At 37.4% G+C, this 22084-nt stretch overlaps 1 protein-coding gene across 1 annotated transcript; it reads right to left on the bottom strand.

The window, feature by feature from the left end:
• Positions 1 to 364: 364 nt before the first annotated feature.
• Positions 365 to 21865, bottom strand: pax2b (paired box 2b). The gene is made up of 10 exons (XM_060889684.1): positions 21823 to 21865; positions 20260 to 20425; positions 19229 to 19426; positions 15995 to 16074; positions 15689 to 15808; positions 8295 to 8470; positions 6134 to 6248; positions 2933 to 3034; positions 2101 to 2187; positions 365 to 1010 (listed from the first exon to the last, which is right to left on the bottom strand). Exons 1-10 carry the CDS (start codon positions 21863 to 21865, stop codon positions 937 to 939), a joined length of 1161 nt encoding a protein of 386 aa, XP_060745667.1. The 3' UTR covers positions 365 to 936.
• Positions 21866 to 22084: the final 219 nt, after the last annotated feature.

Below are 22084 nucleotides of genomic sequence, written 5' to 3'. Positions count from 1 at the left end.
CCCTTCACTACATCCAGTTTTAAGTGTAATCACAAATTAGTTCAGTATTGAATATCAGATTCCAGTGTATATTTGAAGTAAGAATGATGTGTAGTGCAAAATTAAGAGAAAATGATAACACCTGGTATTGCCATATCCAGAAAATTCACACAATTAACAAAAATAAATCATGCATACTGCATTGTCATTTAGGATTAAGCCTGGAAGTTTATATAAAAAAAAGTAAAATGCAAAAGAAATTAAGTTACGAATATATATTTACTAATTTCCCAGTCTGGGTGGATGGAAACAAGGGTATACAGTAGGCTTGTCCTTTCTTTCCCATAAATCTGTTTCTCGTCTCTCGTCACATTAGCACTGTTTTCAGAGGAGATGTGTTAATCCTCAGTTCAGGGCTTTGAACTGAAGACAAAGGAGCTGACAGGCTGAGTTTAGGTATGTTCCGCTGTAAGGGTGCGTGTGTGGATATGTAAAGAAACACCAAGCTGTGAGTCTAGATGAATAATACTGCATTGCAAAGTTGAGAGAGAGGGATAGAGAGAAAGAGAGCAGCATGATATGAGCAGAGAAATGATGTTCTGCCACATGACAGTCACAGAAAATGTTTTCATTCACAACAATAAAAAAATTTGAAAAATTAAAAAGAAAAAATTCTGTTGATTCAATTTGCCTCATTGTGTCGTTTTCCGCATTTATATATTTTCTCACAAGGTTTCTCATTAGTCATTGTGATGTGGACACCCACTGTAAGTGTTGGCTGCTTGGATATGGAGTTTAATTTGGATGGCTGAATGTGGGTGAGCCTGATCTGATGTCCTGATTGGCTCGTTCATCATCATGTGACATGTTCAAAGCGACCCTTGTCCAATCTGTTCCACCATTCACACGGGCATGACAGCAAGTCCGAGACGGTGTTCGGGTTGGTTTGCATGGCGTCTAGTGGCGGTCGTAAGCAGCGGCAGCAGTTGGTGGTGCAGAGGCTCGGGATGCACTATAATAATAAGGGGAACCTGAAAGTTAACAAAAGAGATACACACCATTTCAATATGGCACTGACAAACACCAGACCTACAATATACAGTCAGAATCCTAATTTAATTTTCTATTTGTATCAAATCTACTCAGTAGCTTTTCTATCATTCATACTGGTTATCTGTCTGTATCTTTTATCATTATGAGCTATTTTTATTACACTCTTACACTTTTTCTCCTCATTAAAGGTTGGATTAGTGTTATGTGTTGTTGCATACTTTGTTAGAAAGGCACGGTATAAATTGAACACATGAATAAAAAAATAAATCAAATGACATTTGGAAGAGTTCACATAACTGAATTTATGTAAAGGTTATAAAAGGTTAAAATAAATGGTAAAATTCTTTTCCTTCTTACAAAGTTTCTTGTAATGATTGAATTGTTTTAACTGAAATTTTACAAGATCAAATAATTACTGCTTGTTTGCATTCATTCATTCATCCATTCATTTTCTACCGCTCATCCGAACTACCTCGGGTCACGAGGAGCCTCTGCCTATCTCAGGCGTCATCGGGCATCAAGGCAGGATACACCCTGGACGGAGTGCCAACCCATCGCAGGGCACACACACACTCTCATTCACTCACGCAATCACACACTACGGACAATTTTCCAGAGATGCCAATCAACCTACCATGCATGTCTTTGGACCGGGGGAGGAAACCGGAGTACCCGGAGGAAACCCCCGAGGCACGGGGAGAACATGCAGCTTGTTTGCATTTGTAATATTTATAATCTTTCTTTTTCCATTTACTCTAAATGTTTAATTTTCATTTGTGTAGCACTTTTAACAATAGAATGTTTAATTCTTTAAAAAATTATAAAGTTTAAAATTTAGCCCTATTAAACTATTTCACAGATTAATCACAAACTAGAAGTCACACTAGAAGTCACATCTGAATTTCATGCATCTTAATTTCATATGAAGTCCAACATTATTTCTAAAGCTTTGTAGCTTTTCATGCAGATTGTGTAATTGAGTGTTATATAGAATTATGTTGGTTGTGATTTTCAAACATATTATGTTTTGTTATGTTTGTTATGTTTTTACCCAGTTGCAGTACTCACTCAGTAAGGCTGGGTTGCTGAAGCGCCATGCCTCGTTGTATGCTGTATACTGTGGGTGACTGTAGGGATTCCCTGAAAATTCGCTCCCTGCAGCAAGACATATAAGGCCATTAAAAAAGTGCTTGTACTTTATCAGAGAAATGCAGTACATTCAGAATCAGCAAGGGAGTCACAGACAGGACCAATAGCCTTTTTATTCTGCTGCCTGAAAATTTGCCCTCATTTTGCTGGTCTCTTGTGAACAGTAATCTCATGTTAAAATCAATGTGGTGCTCCTCTCTTGTTCATGTTGGTGTTTCGCTCTGCACTCTCTTCCCATCTCATTCTCTTTCTTTCCCTCCCTGACTGTAGGTTCCCTAGTGACAACTTGCTCTTCTGCACTTTTCTTTTACTTCCCCAAGTTTCTTTCTTTTTGTGCTGTGGAATTTCATTGTGTAGGAATTCAGACAGTGGCAGTGAGCTGTTTTGTTGGTATAACACCCTCTCATTTTTATGACACTATAAAAAGCAAGCTTTAAATGAAAAAGGTGAAGAATGGCCTTCTTGACTTTAACAGTGTTTTGGGACCTATTGCTAAATCTCTTCCTAGAAAGACCTGGAGAATAGGAAAGACCTAGCCGTGGAACTGACTACAGTTTAGAAACTTGTCTACAGTATGTAATTCAAAATTAGACATGACTATATAGGCTAAATTCATTATATACATTTATTTAGTGCTGCACATATAAAGGAATATCAAGAAATCAATCCCAATCTCTATGAAACGTTTTTGCTAGACAGTTAGATATGTATTAATTAAGATGTGTGTAAAACATTCAAGGTTTTTACTCACCAGGAACCATTCCAGCCAGTGTGGAGGTTGGGTAGCTGCCCTGTCCTGTTGGGGGGACGTGAGGTGGATAGCCAGGTAAGGTTGTGTTGGCCATATCTCTGCCTACAGTATACAAAACACTTCATTAGTGTCAGCTATAAGCAATATGTCTCCGCTATATGACTTTTCTTTAAGGTTCATAACTGTATTGTAAGTTGTTATTCATTGTAGCTCTTTTTATAGAGAATAAATCTCACTGTAAATGATTGCCGTTGATACACTTGAACAAGGATAAATTCACCTGTGGAATAGATAGAAGAGTCTACAAATCAACTTTTGTCCAATATTGCAGATTGCTAATGTTGCCAGACACTTCTTAATGCTAGGCCTCACCCCATGACTCAGAGATGAGCACAACCACAAGCATGAGTCATAATAACCAATACTGACCCTTTCGGACAGTCATTCCTTCTATAGACCAACAGAAAAGCTCTGTATTCAGAGCAGTAATTGGGGCTGACGCTTAGCTGTCCTAGGCAGCCACGTGTAGCCCCGAGCCAGCCGAAGCAGCCAGTCAGGGGGCCCTTAACGACATTGTTGGAGAGAGTGAAAAATTGGGAGAGGGAGAAAGAGGGAGAGGTGGCAGGGGATGAGGGGAAAGTCGGTCACCAGTGCAACTTTAATGAGCAGGCCAGCAACCATTACGGCAATCACAGACCATCGAGTCTGTTCCACAGGGAGTAACAGGAAGAAGCAGCTTTTGCCATTGCTTTTTTCTGCAGTACTTCCATTCTCAAATACTGTTAAAAGTTTATCCAACTTCCAAAAATTCTTTATATGTAGACACTTACATCCTCTCTTTCTATACAAAGTGACCAAAAAATTATTCTGTTTCTGGCTGTGATAAGACACGTCTAACTAAAAATATCATCCCAGGTTACTGCTTACCAGTTTATGCTGTTGCATGCATTTATGAATTTATATTCCAAAGCAGGAAACATTGAGGATCACTGAAAAATCCAAGGTAAAAGAGCACCCAAAAAAATGTAGGCAGTTTACGTGTAAACGTAGAAAAACTCATGGACAAATCGGCAAGTTCAAGCCATGAGCAAGAGTCTAATGAACACTCATATTAAATTCACACACAAGAGGATCTATAGAGTCTACGAGTCTATATCAGATTGAGAAAAATCAACAGCTATTATCCTGTGAGCTCTAATCCTGTTTTAAGCTGCAAAAGCTTTGAGGATGCTTTTCTTAATCATAAAGTCAACATTGCCACTCAGTTATTTATCCTGTTGTAAAGATAAAAGACACACATCACCCACATCTATACCATGAAAACTACAACTTATTATTATTATTAGTAGTAGTTGTAGCAGGAGTAATAATAGTAGTAGATCAAGCTGGAACATTTTTCTATGAAAAGGACACCTTTGTGTTTGCAATTGGAGAAGAAGAAGAAGAAGAAGAAGAAGAAGAAGAAGAAGAAGAAGAAGAAGAGAAAGAAGAAAGACAAACAGGAGAAGGAGAAGGAGCCAGGGGAGAAAAGATGATTTTAGGGCAGTGGGTCAATCTGAAGCATTTTCCTATGATAGGGGCACCTTTGTGTGTGAAACAACATGGCAGAGGGATCTTCTGACCTCCATTTTCTATATTCAGAATGGAGCAATTTATCACTGGCCAAAAGCCCCTGCACCCTAATTAATTACGACTAAGCAAAGGATGTTTGGAAAGTCAAATTGCTTTAATTCCCTGGCTGCACATTGAAAGTCGTCCATTATCAAATGTGTGCTCAAAGGTTAGTTTGCTTTTGTGGAAAGGAGCTAAGCATTAATTTTTGAGCCTGAGAGCGTGAGTGCCTCTGGTGAGGACAATGGCAGGTGCTTTGTTAGGAAAGAAAGTAAGCGTTGGAAGCCACAGGAACTTTTCTCACACTCTCCTCACAGGTTAGTAGGATCAGACCTCAATTTTATCATATTTTTTTCACACTAGATCAGAGTCAAATTATTTTGTAGCATTTAAACATTTTAGCAAGGAACAGCTAGTCCAGATTCTAATAAAGGAATTATTTACATAATGTGCATATAAACATCACATATAAGGATCTTTATATATCTCACAATAATAAATAATGCAATGTGTCTGAATTTTAACGGAAAGCAAAATTAAATGTAAATCTCTCTCATCTGGTAATGTAGGTAATGCAAATTCTTTATGCCATAAGCGAAGGACACAAAAGATCTGTATCTGAAAAGTATTCACACTTCGCCAACAATCCCTGTCTCTTTTGGCACCCATTGCCTCATGAATAATTTATTTTTAATAGATTATGCAAATTTCTCCCCCGCCTAAAATCAACATGATCAATAACTGTGGACATTTTAATTGGTGCTGGAAAACATTTTGAGGATGAGTATAATCTGCGCTCCTTTCCCCTTGTAAAGGAACTATTCATTCGTAAATTGGATTTGGGCCTAAATGTGAGAGATCATTCAGCCACCACTCAATGGAGGCTTGAGTTTCCCTCAACTGTTTATCACTCGAGTGTAAACAGTAGCTCTACCATTAACTTGGGCACAAACTGTATACCTGATTATAACATCCTACACAAATCCTATTAGTATTAGTAGTTACAGTGGGGGATATTAAGGCACACAGGTCAAATACGCATTCTCATTTCCTATTTACCTTTGAGAATGGACAGCGATAAATAAAAAAAGGCTCAAACGCTGCCCAGTGTGAGCTGTACTTCAAAAACTGCTCAGTCTGAACACTATCCTGCTGTTATTTCATAAGAATCATTTCTTCAACTAAATATTGTTTCTTTGTCTGCTTTGCTGTAAATTATATAGTACATGTGATCAGAAATGAATTCCTACAGTAAATAACAAAGCCAAGCCTCTAATGTGTTTTAATTAATTATAGCTGATTATTTACTAATTATTTAATTAATTATAGCTGATTATTATTTTTAAGTGTAACAATATCAACAGCTCTCTATGTTATAAATGTTTTTAGTTATTGATTTTTTTTTTTATTTTCTTTTTTCTTTTCGCTTAAAGGACATGCTTAGATTTTTTGCTACTTTTTGTTCGTCGTGTAATCGATTTAATAAACAAAATATATGAATTATGTGAATATGTAAATATGGTTTGTATGTGATACCATGCCAAATATGTGGCTTGTATAGGATGCTAGTTAGAGTCCAGTTGATCTTACCTACAGGGTAGCTTTGGGACACGCTGGCACCCAGGTCTGAGGAGCTGCTGGAGGACAGACTGGGTTTAACCTCATCCAGTCCTGGGTTTAGTGCAGGAAGGGCGTACTCACTAGCCTGCAAGCACAGAGAAATAATAATGGTTAATAAGTACACTATGGATTTCTTTCTTTCTTTCTTTCTTTCTTTCTTTCTTTCTTTCTTTCTTTCTTTCTTTCTTTCACGTGTCTTTAAGAGTCAGAGCCTGGATGGTTGATGGGTAAAATCCCAGGACTCCCAGAAAGTCACTTGAGGAATCCTTTATCCCTGCTTGAATTGTATCCTGTCTCTATAAGCAGCTTTAGATAAAAAGCCTCGGCAAAAATAAATAAACAGCAAATGGAACAATATAATTGGTTGCTGTTTGTATGTGGATTAAAGGATGAGGCACTGATGAGAGACCATTTGTCTCCACTTCCTGTTTTCTTTCTTTTTTTTAATTTTCTGTTTAAGATCATGTTTGCAGATTGAATAATATGTGCAACACACCACTGATGAGTTATGTTCAAGTACCTATGTACTGTCTTTTCTGTCTTTGGAGTCAGAAAACTGCATCTATTTGATTATATTCTTCTTTGCTTATTATTTCATGGATGCTATCAATATGAGTGGCTTCCTTTTTTATCAAACAAACCCTTCAGACCGTATCAACAGATGTGAGACAGCCCCCTCTTTTTGTTATTTAATAAAATGAGACTTCCGGCGTCTACACATTAATAATGTTTGCACAGATCTTTGTGTGTGTGTGTGTGTCACAGGGGAGGCCCCTGACCCCAGCCATGTCTGTCTCTATCACAGATAAACTCTAATTGTCTGCTACAACTGTTCGGCGTGGCCCCAGCCGATGTTCCTCTCTTTTCCTAAGAGGCCCCTGTGCGGAACAGCGGTATTCTCATGCAGATGCCGTGGTCGTGGGGAAGAGAAAGATATAAAAAGTATGAGCACATGGCCAGCAGAAGCATGGGAGGGAAGAGGCCATCAGGCTTAGAAACTCCAAAATGGTTTTTTAATGCCCTCAACAGCACTCAGACACCTAACTAATAACCCTACATTTACATACCAGAGAGAGAGATAGAGAGAGTGAGACACAGAGAGAAAGAGAGAGAGAGAGAGAGAGAGAGAGAGAGAGAGAGGGAGAGAGACTAAGCATAATGAGGCCTGTGCTATGGGGAGCTACAAATAAGAAAATACTCTGATTAATACTGCCACAAATTAAAGTTGATTTTTCTGGAACATTATCTGGCCATATTTTCCTTTTTTTCACTCCCATCGCTGTTTTCCTTCTGTACCTCCCCCACACATTTAGCACTCTCTTTGACTGTCTTTGTGATAGCGAGTCATTTCCAATTCGTTTTGGTATTGATCTTGCAGTGAAAATCAGTTTTGTAATTAGCTGCAAATTAGGCCTTCTTCTGGAGGTGAGTGCTGTCGGCCTGATTAATCGCTGAAGTAATGCCACGCGATCACCCCCAAATTAAAATGAACTCAATTAGGTCGTTCCCCTTATGGCTCAGACTTCTGCTTTCAAGGGAAAATTAATAGTCACTTATTTTTAATAGTCTACTGAAAGTAAATAAAGGTTATCCATTTCAATAAACCTGACAATGTACAGTGAGCACTAAGGTAGAAATTCTACATTAAGTGTCACTGCTTTAATAGCAACACGATTCCCTGATTTGGTGAAAATGTCTACAAATAAGTAGGCAGATATAATATATTCAATGTATTAATTAACTAATTGCTCAGATGGACTTGAAAAGCATTCAAATGTTTGTGTTCATATTTCCATGCATAAGTGACATTACAAAGCTGAACAACAAAGTCGATTTTTTTATAATTTCTTTCTCCCTCACGTGATCAATAAAGTCTAAGCTTTTATCATGTTCCTTTAGAAGGATAATACATTGCTGTTTAACATCACAGCTGCTCCTCAGCCGCTTTTATCTTTCTATCCATATATATTTTTAGACATTTTTCCACTCATAGGATGAAGCATTTTTCTCAGATAAAACTGTAACAGCTCTGTTACTGCTGCATTTAATTACATTTAAAGTTAAAAAAGAAAGATATATATATACTATATTATATGGTCCTTGTGTCAACATGAGGGATAAAGATGCTCACATGCTCTGGTTTGACATGTTCTGTGCTGGGGAAGACGTCAGGGTAGCCCGGACGCTCAAACACTCGGTCCAAAGCCTCCAGCTGTTGTTGGGTAAAGGCATCAGCACGTAGGTGTTTCCTCAGGCTCTCCACACTGCCCTGGGAGTCACTGTTCTGCCCTGAACCTTCGGAGCCATCTACAGAAAAATTAAATAAAATAAAAGTCAAAAATATTCACAACAACTTGCAGTGTATTGACTTGTTTTATATCAACATTTATATTAAAATTATTAGTAGTTAAGGTGATGGACTACAGATTGGAAGGTTACAAGTTCCCAGGCCACCAATCTGCCACTGCTGGGCACCTGAGCAAGACCCTCAACTGTCAATTGCTCATTTGTATAAAATTATATAAAATTTACATTGAAAATTTTGAATTAGATAAAATATAAGTCGCTCTTGGTAAGGGCTTCTGTCAAATGCCGTAAATGTAAAATAACATTTCCAGGAATATGTACCAGAGCCTAACAGAGACCTTTGTTTAATGTTTGTTTATTTTTTTTTTTTTTAAGGCTGCTTCCTGTTTATGGTCGCTACAGTGGATCACGTGGCCTGCATATTAGATTTTGAACAGGTTTTTCGACCAATGCCCTTCCTGACACAACCCTCCCATTTTATCCAGGCTTAGGACCGGCACTGTGAGTAGCTCTCTGCCCGAAAATCTAATCCTGGCCACGGCAATGAGAGAGCAGGATCCTGTCGCTGGACCACCAGAAGGCCTTCTTAATATTTGATAATGCAGTTAATTATATTAAACGACACTGTTTTGCACGATTTTCAAAAAGTGTCTGTCATTTCCTGATTGCTTGAAGTGATTAAACATTGTCTGGATGGGTAAGCAAAGACGTTAAAATATGGTGGGCAGAAAACATTTCCCAAAGCGAGAAAACAACATCTGTCTGTAAAATCAGAGATTTTTAGAACATGTTTGAAATTATTGAAAAATGGAGAGAGAGAGAGAGAGAGAGAGAGAGAGAGAGAGAGAGAGAGAGAGAGAGAGAGAGAGAGAGAGAATATAATCTCAAAGTTGTACATGTGCCAAGCTCTGTGAAAAGTTAGGTCCATCCAAAAGGAACCTAGAGTATTATAGAACTTGGGATCCTTGTACATTTAAATGACTTTATAATCAAATTATTAGATTTTTCCTTTCACTTACTCACTTATTTGTATTCCCTGGGTTTATTAATTTACTATGGTCATGAAGCTGACACAGGTCACATAAAACTATTGTTCAGGTATAAAGTGATTATTCAGGCCCCATTGTGGTTAAACAACAATTTGCAAATGCAGCAATTCCTCTACATAACCTGCTGACCTGATTAGCCATTCTCTTAGAGGAGAGAGGTGTCTGCTTTTGTTGCCTTCCACACCACAATTGTGTTTTTATCTGCCACATAAACACATATCCCCCACAGCACCACACAAACACACACACATAATGGTATTTTGCTCTCCTATGGAGCTGCCAGTCTAAATTTGCCACAGATTATATTGTCTCCTTGGCTCATGAGCCTGATAATGTATGATATGCACAAGCAATATCGATTGCCCAGCTATGAAAGAGTGAGCAAGAGCAAGAGAGAGAGAGTATAAGTGTGAGTGAGGTAGTATGAGAGTGATTGGATAGAGAGAGTGTGTGATAGAGGGGGGGAAGAGGACAAAGCTTGAAATGAAGCTGAGATGAACATCATGGCCTGACTCATCGCACCTGTAATGCTGAGCATAATCCAGCACTTTTCTCTACTGCTGAATTCAATTGATCAATCATGTCTGTCTGCTGGTTCCATTTCAGCACATTATTGCCTCTGTGCTCCTCTCTGTGACCTTCTTCCCACCACATAACCCCAGGCGTGAGCACCTTGCCCATTATTCACCCGGTGTGCATGCATGGGTGGGTGTGGTCATGAAATTATGACAAATCGATGACCGGATGTCATATTGCACTGAGAAGAGAGACTTAGGCCTCAAACTGACTTGAAGGGATTTCAATTGATTCTGTAACTTTGTAAGAAGAGAAGTGATATTAGTTTTTACCATGAGAATTTTTCCAGTCCATATGCTTTCTTTTCTCTATGGCTATCTCTGATGCAGCTCTCGTGGGTCCTAATGGCAGGGGGATCGTTTCCTCTAGTGTGCACTGGGGCAAATGGAGTCATTAATTACCCTCCATTACAGGGCCAGGACCACAAACCTGATCAATACAAGTGCATTTGTCATGCACACCATTGACACAAACTTCCCACACACAAACCCACATATACACATTCAAACACACACAAGCCAATTACTGCTCAGGCTAATGTGGCTTTGGCATTTTGACTGCAGTTATCAAATGTCATCGTCAGCAGAGCGTCTCTCTGCAAATCCAACACAAAAGCTGTAAAAAAAAATGTGCTTGAAGATGAAAACGGACCCGTCTGTGTTTACGTTTGGTTTTACGATATTAGTTTGACTCAGCTGAAAAACATGCTTTAAATGTAATAAATACAGAAAATATGAGAATGTGATTCTTTTATATCTCTTTGGAATCAGTGAGATTGTATCATATCCACAGTGATAACAATAAATCGCTGTGTATTTTGTACACAAAATATCTTTATTCAGGATTTGGAGGGTAATCAAGCATCTGATGAACCAGTGATCAAGAACACCTTGGCTTGTCAGAGATGGAGTCTGCATTTCCCCCCCATCAGTGCTTATGTAATAGCCTTCACCTGGAGTCAGATCGGCTGCGCGCTTTGAGCCTCCGGCCCCGAGTCGCATTCTCTCCTGCCCTGCTGCTGGAGTATTGATCTGCGAGTGTGAGCACTGGATTCGTTTTGACGTGAGGCAGTATTAGAGCTGAGGTAACGAGGGAGGCCACTCTATCAGAACGCAGGAGTGGCTCTGAAACACTGCGGGATGCACAACACCCACAGGGCATGACCTCTCAGTGAGAGAAAGACTGAGAATGGGGACAGAAAAGAGAAAGAGAGATGATAATAGAGGGGGTGAAAAGATTGTAACAGGAAAATGTGATAGAAGTAGATGGACAGGGAGCGGGCATGCATGAAACATCATCATACATTCTCATAAAGATGGTTCAAATTTATCTTTTGTACATAAATGAAATGTACACAATATTCCCCTACCACAATAAACCAAAGACCTTTGGCTCACAGTTGGCAAATGTAGCCAACACGTAACAAATGCTTATAGCCACCATTTTACCATTATACAATAAGCAATGCTGGATAAGTAATAACATTTGTACATAGTCTGACTCATAACTATATCAAATTAATAAATAAATTAATATGCAAATCAAGTGTGAACTGCGCTATTACATGCTACAAATCCCATCTATACGTCTATAACACTTACAGACTGTTTTTGCTTCAAGGAAGGTGCTTAAAGGTTTTTAGATACGCATGTTTCTTTTGTCTGTTTTTATACAGTACACTGTAAGAAACCACATAAGCAAGACTGTTTGAGTTGAGTGTGGTCATTAACGCAAGCTAATCTGGTGGCTGTAAACATATCTAATTTTTAGGGTACATCAGTTTCACAGCTCAGGTAAAAAACTAAAGAAGTAAACTTTAAAGAGCAAAAATATCATATGTCATGTCATACCATATAATAGATGGAAGACATGCATGGTAGGTTGATTGGCATCTCTGGAAAATTGTCCCTATTGCGTGAGTGAATGAGTGTGTGTGTGTGCCCTGCGATGGGTTGGCACTCCGTCCAGGGTGTATCCTGCCTTGATGCCCGATGACGCCTGAGATAGGCACAGGCTCCCCATGACCCGAGGTAGTTCGGATAAGCGGTAGAAGATGAATGAATGAATGAATGAATTTATAGTATTTGTGCAATAAGAGTCCAGCTGTGAAGCTAGGTTTGCAATATCCTGCAGCCGTCTTCCTCGTTGAAAACTGTTGAGTTCAATTGTCAGCATTTATTCTAATACAGTTTCCATGATGAAAAGTCATAAGAGTCTTCAAATGCTTCTTTTGAAATATACAAATGAGCCTTTGTATTGAAATTGAGTAATAATTAATTTACTAAAAAAATCTGAATAATTTGTTGTTTTGTACATATTGTACACTCAAGGTCGTGGTTTAAAAATATCTTATATTACTTCTCCTTACACTCATTGCTCTAAAATCCTAAATGTACATTTTCTAAGCCCTAAACCCTGAACCTAATCTCATGATAAATTTATATGAATGTAAGAGTGAGAAATGTGGTTGGATTTTGTTTTTTAGTTAAATGAAGCTGTACAGAACGGTTTGAGCAGGACCTCTGTTCCTAACCCTAACCCTAAATTTGTGCAATTTTATTTCTTAATAAAATCAGCCGCCCCGGATTTATCATAAAGCGTGCTGTGTTCATTTCAGGACTCTTATTCACAATAATGATTATGTTACAGTATTCAGATGATGGAGGAAACCAAGAAGAAGAAGGTTCTCTTTTGTGTCTCCTCATGTCATCACCAGAAGTTTTATCTGGCAGTATCACCGCAGTTTGCGCATGAGTGATCTAAATTAAACTTCTACTTCGATAAAACCGCTTTTGATAATGTCTAATGTCTACATTTGAAATCTCTATAGAAACAAAATTGTATTGAAGCGATGGATTAGATCCATGTTAAAATCCTGTTCTGATTTCCTGCATGTAACATTATACCTCTTCATATTGAAGTCAAAACCGAGAGTAATCAAGTTTCTGCTAAAGTGATGCGAAGGAAACACCAGCACACCTTTACTTGTCAGATATCAAGCATACCTAGAATACATCCAGGCAGAATCACAGCTGCGGTGTGTGTGAACCCATACTGAGCAGAGTGTAAGGGTGATCGGTGTGATCTTTCATCTCCTTAATAGCCGAAGCGTATGAAGCAGCAGTACAGTAATTTCTGTGATATGAGGTACTAGTGGAGGGGTTGGGGGAGCAGTATGGCTGGTAGATGTTAATTTGTGAGGTAATTACTTTTCTCAGCGGAATTGCAAATTCCCTTAAATGTCACTTCCATCTCTGCTCGGACAGCCACGGGAGCGAAGGCGCAGCAGATCTTTCTTTATATCTCTCTCTCTCTTACTCTCTCTCTCATGCTCGCTCTTGCACTCTTGCTCTCTCACACTCCATCTCACTGCTTTTAATTTGCAGTAATCCAGTGGCAGTGGCAGATTAATAGCTGAGCTGACACCTGTGTCCCTGTGGCCATCCCTGGCAGAGCGGTGGTGTACATAAACGCGTGTCATGGTGCATTATCTCATCACTGCGTGGGTAAGAGGAGCTAGACTTAGAGCCTGCTGAATTCAATCCTACTGTAAGGACAGAAACAGCTGATGTTCTCTTGTTATGAAATGTCATGGCTGTGAAACCTCTGATTCAACACTGAGCTTGGTGTTTAAAAATCCTAAGTGTGTATGTGTGTGCAAGCATATTAAATATGTCGTGTTAATCTAATAACCAGTAGAATTGAGTAGTCAAACAAACACACAAATGGATTGTGGTTGATTTTGGGTTAGAAGACTAATACTGTCACATATTAGTTGATTGTTTTTTTTTTACAACATATAAGTAAAAAATATATGCATTTTAGATATACAATAAATTCAGTGAATGTAATCTAAAAAGTCTTTAAGGAACAGTATATAATAACTGGTGAACCCCGCTCCTTAAACATCGCTTTGTGCTAATATATTTGAATATTATATTTTTAATGAAGTCTTTAAAAAATATTTCTACACTTGCTTATATGGTTGTGTGTATGTGTTCATCTATTTATAGTTCACATCCATTCATGCAGACATACATAAAACATACAGACTGTAAAGCCCCACCCCCCAGACCTCGTACTTTCTCTTCTGCTTCCTCCCATTACTCTTTCCCCACCATTTCCTCAGTGCCGATACTTAAATCAAGAAAATAGGCTCCCATCAGGAGGGTCATTTCAGAAGGAGGAAAACCCCTGAAACAGTCAGTCATCTTAAAACATGGGACACACACACACACACACATCACACACATATATCCAGTCTCCTAACTCCCATCATTTCTGTGGTTCAGCTATAATGTGGCGCTGTGCCCTTGCCGCTTGCGGTGCCCAACCGAAACAGAACAAATGGATGCATCCCATAGTGACTGATACTATAAGCAGGCGAATGACCTCTTTCCCAGATCTCTGTACCATACGCCGGCCAAATGCGTCTGTCGTATGTATCAGCCTCACACTGAGCGCTGTACTCATCTTTGAGGTGATTTAGAAGCTACGGGCTACATACAGCAAGCTATTTACCCCCTGTACATAGGAACATCAGATTGCACTACAGCATTGAAACCTTTCATAATTTTTGACCTCATGGAGGAGAATTACAGCACATGAATAAGTCATGTTTGCTTTTTGCAAAATTCATATTAATCATTCAATTTATTTTATCATATGATGTGATTTTTTGGGCTGATTGATGTGCAGGATAGAATGGATGTAAACGCACTCTAGGTCCTTCATGGCTAGATGTATACAGTATACAGCGATATCTGGAGATGTATGGATATCCTGTAAAGAGCACTGACTCACAAAAATACAGAGAATATTATTTGGGGTCCTTGTGCTGAGTGGATTCTTGAGACTAACTACTCTTGTTCTTATTGAATTGGCCTGACATGCAATTACTGAAGAGCTTTTAATCACAGCAGAGTAGATCAGCCAAGATCACGGCCTCACAACCAAAACTCATATCATAATCACGCTTCATCATACTTCAGGACCAATAAGAGCACAGACAGACAGACAAATGTCATGTGCTTTATTATTTAAAAAAAAGCAAATATCTTAAAAGCTACAACGGCTTCAAGAGTCAAACATCGAATTATCATGCTATTGTATAAACAACAAAAATGCATACTTTTATAATGCGACTGCAGTGTTAAAAGGACACAAAAACATCAGTTCTGAGTTTAACAATGTAATTTGCCTTGCAAAATAATTCAGGTCATTTGGATTTAAAAAAAAATTTGGACAAAAACAAATATGCTTCCAGTAGCAATAAATATAATTTATTTAGCAGTAGTTTATCTAGATTTATATTAAGCAAGCATGAATGCGCAAATATTTAAAGCCTAAGAAGAAATTATAATATAATACAGGTTTGACCATTCATTTCTTGAAAACAATACATGTTAATTAGGACTATTAAGTTAGATTAAAAATATTTCTTAAAAAGCAATTAAATAAATAAATAAGTGAATTTGTGATCCATTGGGGTGAAAAAACTAAATGAAAGTATCAGTAAGAATAAAATCTTTGCAGTTATTGCTTCGTCATCCAGCAGGGAAGGATAAAACATGTAGAAAACCCATGTGCTTACCGTCATCTCTTTTCCTCTTCTCTCCATTGGAGCGAGGGATGCCAAGGATGCCATTGATAGAGTATGAACCAACAGGATCACTGGATCCACTTGATACTGGTGGGGACGTTGTGCTGGGGACTATAAATGGATACAGGTGATGAGCTTTAAGCTAAGAAACATGTCGTTTGAGGTGATAAACTCCTCGAATTCATAAAGAGTTTACTACTATTTCTTTACTTATCTATGCCTAGGTACATATATGAATTGTATGTATAACCCTATTGACATGTTTACAAAAAAAAAATCTAACAATAAAGATCTCACCTATAGTGTGTCCCGTTGTTGAGAGAGATGTTCCATCAGGAGAGGGGTGGTACTGTTGCTGAACTTTAGTGCGAATAATCCTGTGAAATAAAAATTTACAGTTTGCAAAGTTTCAATTTCTGTAGAGTTTATAACATTTTTTAATTATGATGAAGACTTGGTATCAGATTGTATCAGATTAGACTTGTACAGCAGAAACAGCCTAACATCTATGCAAAAATAAAGTAGAAATAAAAGTAAAATAATAAAAGAAACAGACGTCAAAAAAAAATTTGGTACCCAAATCAAAAGCATAAAAATTAGTATATTATATTTTTGGTAGTTAGTGCAGTTTGGTGAAGAAACAAGCAATGTTGACAAATACTTGACAATGTTGACAAATTAAGCTAGGTTGTTCAACTTCTTGATCGGATTAATTCAAACTGCTAAAGCTGCCTGATTAACTTCTAGATTAACTCCAGTGAAGTACAGATACTTGAAAAGTTTTTATGTACAGTAATCAAGCTATGTATCTTCTTTGGTGAGCTTTTTTAGATTATTATACTGTAGATAAAAGGATGTTGGTTATAGTTAATAAAGCAGAACCCTGTAGTTGGAGCTAAAGACTTCTTTACGTCTTCCTGAGGAAAACCCCAGAGCTGGAGTGGATGAGGTTTTATTGATACAAACAGAAATAAAAAGATCAGGATTAGCCACATGGGCAAACAGATGCAAATAAAAGGTTGTAAATTACATGTGACAGGAAGGCAATAGTTGCTTAGTGCCTTTGCACCAGCTTACGCCAGCATCTGATTGCTTTAATCTGTGAGACACTTTAGGAATAGAGGAGGCTGTCAGACTCATTTGTAAGCTTGAAGTCGCCACTGAGTATGTTTTAGTTCAAATATGTCAAATCTGGCTTGGAAAAATTGGCATGAAAATTTTATTTTATAAATTTACTTAACCAAATATTACTAATATAACATAACATAACATATATAACAATACTAAACATTTATGAGGTTGAGAAAGCTTTATTCTATAATCTATAGGCAATAGTAATTCTGAAACGAATTGTTGAATTACAAATTGGTTTGGTTGTTGAAACATTTGTCTTGGGGTTGTCCTGTTTAAAAGTCAGAAATGTACCCAGTGAAATGACAATGCTGCCACTGATATCATGATATTATGCATTAATGTCACCTCAGACACTCCTGCTCTTAGGTCACAGCTGTAAAGAAACTGATTTAGCTTTACCAGTTATTAAATATCAATAATTATATATTACTTCTTGTTCTCTCTCTCAAACAGTAATTTGACCCCATCACTTGTGCAGTCTCCATAAATCCAAACACTTTATTTGGTTTCTTATTGAACAAGTAATTTTAGAGAATGAATTAATGCCATTCCCATAGCTGAACATTCCCTGAAGAAATATTAAAATTGCCTTACACAGGAATCAATAATATTGAGTGCCATTGAGGGCTGTTTTGATATCTTGTGGTCAGTGTTGTGAGTGACTAAAAGAGCAGAAACCTCAGTGCAACAGGAACTCTGTAAGAGTTAATAATGCATGCCAAAGAAAGGTGTTTAAAGCTGAACCATCCTCTCATTGTCAACAGCCCCAAGCTCAGCATTTCACAAGCGCACACACACACGCACGCACACACACACTCTTACGCATACAAGTAGAAAAACAAATATTTATTGAGATTGTTATTGCATAATTAATTTGTATTAAATAAATGTGTTGAAAAGTAAACCTTATATCACATCAATATTTTTGCACGCGTTCCTCAGATTTATATTTGTTAGTATTGCTACCAATGGAGTGTTAATGTACACTATTAAGGTTCTTTAAGGGTTCTTTTATGGGAGATTCTACTTTGAACCCTCTCTGATAGGGAAACACTGATAATGGAGTTCATTAAAGAACTTTATAGAAGTCAGAGAGACAACTAAAAATCTTAATATTTACAAAATATTTATAAATATGATAGATATAACAGGGTTTCATACTCACTATACTCGATTTCATTCTCTTTTTTTTTCTTCTTTTTATGGAAACCTCACATTCATATTTTATTTTTTCCTAATTTTAAGTCCCAGTTTTCCATTTCTAAATAGCCATCAGGCATTGATTTTAAATTCATAAAAGCTTAAAGAGGTGGTATTAATTGTATTTACGCAGGCTACATTTTGAATTTCTCATCCATTTGTGTCAAAAGCTGTTTTTTAAGCAATCACAAGGCATGAAATGATTTTTCCCCCTTTTCTTGTCTGAGGCGTGTCTATTCTTTGGCATTCAGGCTCATTAAAATATAATGCCGAGGCTGGTTTTATGGAAGAGTGACTCTTAACCAAAGCTCACAGGCCTTTCTTTTCCTCTCCTGCTGCTTTTACTCCAATGCACTTTTGCTCTTTATCAATAACCACCGTCTCGTTTTTACTTCAGACTTCTGCAATGGAGCCTAATTCCAGATTTGATGATTTATTGCTTGGATGAACATATTGTGTAGGGCTTCATGTGGAATCTTCTGTCCCTCTTTAGAATTCCTACCAAATCTGTGTGGAGTTTTTTTTTTTTTGCAGCTTAATTCGACTTTTTTTTATTATTCATTTGTTAGCAACCTTTCCTCAAATAGAATTTTGTTCGGCCACTTATATAAAAGTTAGCAATGCGTTATCTGGCAGTTGTGTATCTGTTGTATGAAATCCATCTCAATCTCAGTCGCGCGTCAGAAATCCTACGAATTCAGTCTGTGATCTTGTTCCATGTGGAGTGGTGGTGGCGCTGTGGAAGCCATCCTCAATAACGCGTCAAATCCGGTGCCAGATCAGTCTGACATGCTATTTAATATAATAGCGTGTTGTTTGGGTCCGAGATTCAGCCCGGATTTCAAACCCAAGGTGGAACCAGATTCAATATGAATACGAAAACCGAACCGAATCATGTTCCCAAGCAGTAGTACATACACCATTTCGTCTATTAGAAATCAACAAACTGGAAATAAATCGGGTAGAAATATTTAGGAGAGTGAATTGGAGTAAACTTTATCTTTTGTATGTTTTTTTATGGAAAATCACATTTATATTATATATTTGGTGCCACAACGCCCTACAAACGCCCTTTCTGTATATTCCTGCTCGGAGAGCTATTAAAAAGTTTCTGCGTCGTTTAAGTCATATTTAAAGCCAATCCCCTGCTCTCCACACATGGAGTGTGCTTTAATAATGACTGTTCGTGTTGCTTACCTGTTGATGGAGGAGACGCTGGGCACGGTGTCGTTATCGCAGATGCCCTCCGCCAGCAGCCGGTCCCGGATCTCCCATGCGAACATGGTGGGGTTGTGTCTCTTATAGTCCGCTATTTTATCCACCACTTTCGGAGTGGCCACCTTCGGCTTGGAGCCACCGATCACTCCGGGCTTTATACTGCCTGTTTCATAGTACCTGGAGCACCCAGAAGGAATAATGGTACACGCAGGCCTACAGCAATTCAGTACACAGTAGTATAATACAAAACAATAATTTCTCACATCTGATATATCTCATACAGCCTTTAAAATACAGCATACAACGAATAAACAATATCGAATTTACGCTGTGTCTAATTTCATTAAAACACAAAATGATTGTTTTATTGTTCAAGAAGTCATATGGTATTCGTATATATATGTTTAAAACAGGTTTTTTCTATCGAGAATAATTTAGATAAAATAGCTTTAAATAAAAGTAGACATAAAAAAAGAAATAAACAGATTTCTTAAAATTACACATGTATTAAAATTGACTATATTTCATTTATGAAGCTTGACTGGTTGGACAAAAGGGCTGAGTTGTGATTAGCCTAATCTAAATTCTCTATTTTTTTATAATGTGACAATAATTTGCCTATAGTCAAACCGAGCTTTAATTTGAACTGAACGTGGATTACAGCGAATGCTGTCTGGTTTTATTAGATATATTATTTATAGCTAATGATGTATTAGGTATTAGATGGCTTTTATTTAAGAGCTGTCAAGAGTGAACATTTAAGTCCAAAGTGGACTTAAAGTGGAGCTGTATGTGAAAGTAATTCTTAATCATTTCTGGACTTGAGTTCAGTGCAAAATTTGTGAGCTTTCCTTCACGAACTGTTCTTCTCACATCCATGCAACGTGCACAATGCAGAAAACGCAGATGACTTCGTGAACAAACAATTTAATTATCAACGCCTCTCTCTCTCTCTCTCTCTCTCTCTCTCTCTCTCTCTCTCTCTCTCTCTCTCTCTCTCTCTCTCTCACCTGCCCAGGATCTTGCTGACGCATCCGTGACTGACCCTCAGTTGGCGTGATATGTCGCATGGTCTCACTCCCTGGTGCGCGAGCTCCACGATTCTCTGGCGCACGACGTCCGGTAGCGGCCTGCCGTTCACGAACACACCACCCAGTTGGTTAACTCCGCCATGCCCTGTACAGACAGATATACGGACAGAAAGACAGCAGACACACGCACACACACACACACGCCACGAAAAACACACTCAGCTCAATTTCTCAGTTTTTTTTCTTCCATTCTAATAAATATTAAAGCGTCTTAATCAAGAAAGTGAACCAAACTACAATTTTTGTTTTTATTTATTTCAAGTTAAGGCTTCGATTAGAATAACACATGAATGAAACAGAATTACAGAAGTAGAGCAATGATTTATTGAGTCGCACATTGAAACTAAAATTGTGAAATGACGTGTCTTTAGCTGCTGCATGATGTTTACGTAAAAAGCATTTACTTAAGTCATTAATTTATTGATTCATTTATTTTTTATGTTACCAACACGCGTCCAAAATCAGTTTGGACCAAGCAAATTATAATTGTATGTATATGTTAACTCCTTGTAACAAAATAACGTGTACGTTTACACGTTTTAAAATAATTGAGAGATTATTATTATTATTATTATTATTATTATTATTATTATTATTATTATTATTATTATTACTATTATTATTATTATAGTCATGCAATCAATTATGGTAGCTAAATACTGTTTCTGTATTACTGTTGTGATATGTGATTTAAATATTTCGGCTCTTTTTTCTTCTAAAAACTTGGGGTTCCTTTTATTTGTCTTCTTTTTACATGGTATTATTAGATATTTAATTGAACCCAGTTCCATGTTGTTTTCTTCTTTCTGATCCCAGCAGTGGCGCTTGTTGTCCTTTGTTGGGATATTACATTACGTGCTAATTCATATTCCTTACTCCGTTATTATAAATAATTAAGAGTTCCTCCTGTTACACATCTCCAAAAAGAATGTCTTCATTATCTTAAATTAATAATGTTGAATGAAAGACGGCGGCAACAGTTCATGATGCTGAAAAAGCTGATTGTTTTGTTTAGATGGAGAAATACTATAGGCCGAATTAGCTTTTATTTATTGAGGGTTTTTTTTATATGGCTTCATTATTGCAAAAGATTCCGTGCTGGTTTTGAATGCAATTAACTGGAAAACAGTAGAATGACATCATCGTTTAAGGAAGCAAAGGATCATTTCAAAAGTAAAAATTGCAATTAAAAACAGTTTTGAATTCTGAAATATGAAATATGTTACTAGGAAAATATATTAAATTACAATTTACAATTAAATTGTAAATTATTATTATTATTATTATTATTATTATTATTATTATTATTATTATTATTATTATTGGTGTTGTTAACAAATAAACTGTTTCAGTACACTCCACGTGAGATTACACTGAACATTTCAGCCTATTCAGAATTAAGCTAAGTTAGGGTTTTAAATATATATATAAATATAATGTCATAATCACATCCTTAGGTCTTATCAAAGATGTGAAACTTACGGTGCATGGCGGAGAATGGATCTGCTTTGCAGTGAATATCCATTGGATAGCAAAGAAAAGACAGGTAATCAACTGAAGTCGCCGTCTCGCTTTCCTTCTGTAGATCAAAATATAAAAAAAAAAGAGAGAGAAAAGCAAAAAGACGCAGGTGTTTGTGCAGAAGATTGTGATTCCCTCGGGTTCCGATCGGAAAACTTCAGGGGGGAAAAGTTCCCTCTTGAGAAACTGTCCGCTCAGCGATAAAGAAAAAGGACGGAGGATA

This window comes from Tachysurus vachellii, chromosome 2, assembly GCF_030014155.1.
Source record: "Tachysurus vachellii isolate PV-2020 chromosome 2, HZAU_Pvac_v1, whole genome shotgun sequence".
NCBI classification, from domain to species: Eukaryota; Metazoa; Chordata; class Actinopteri; order Siluriformes; family Bagridae; genus Tachysurus; species Tachysurus vachellii.
Note: the sequence above shows the minus strand (reverse complement) of the source record. Positions and strands in the feature narration are given on the sequence as shown.

Excerpts from the sequence above, each read along its gene's own strand:
- pax2b (XM_060889684.1), bottom strand. The coding sequence starts at position 21,865 with ATGGATATTCACTGCAAAGCAGATCCATTCTCCGCCATGCACC. Across the intron at positions 3,035-6,133 it reads GTCCCAAAGCTACCCTGTAG|GCAGAGATATGGCCAACACA; the intron begins GTAAGATCAACT and ends TGTATACTGTAG. Across the intron at positions 1,011-2,100 it reads CAGCAACCCAGCCTTACTGA|GTTCCCCTTATTATTATAGT; the intron begins GTGAGTACTGCA and ends GTTAACTTTCAG.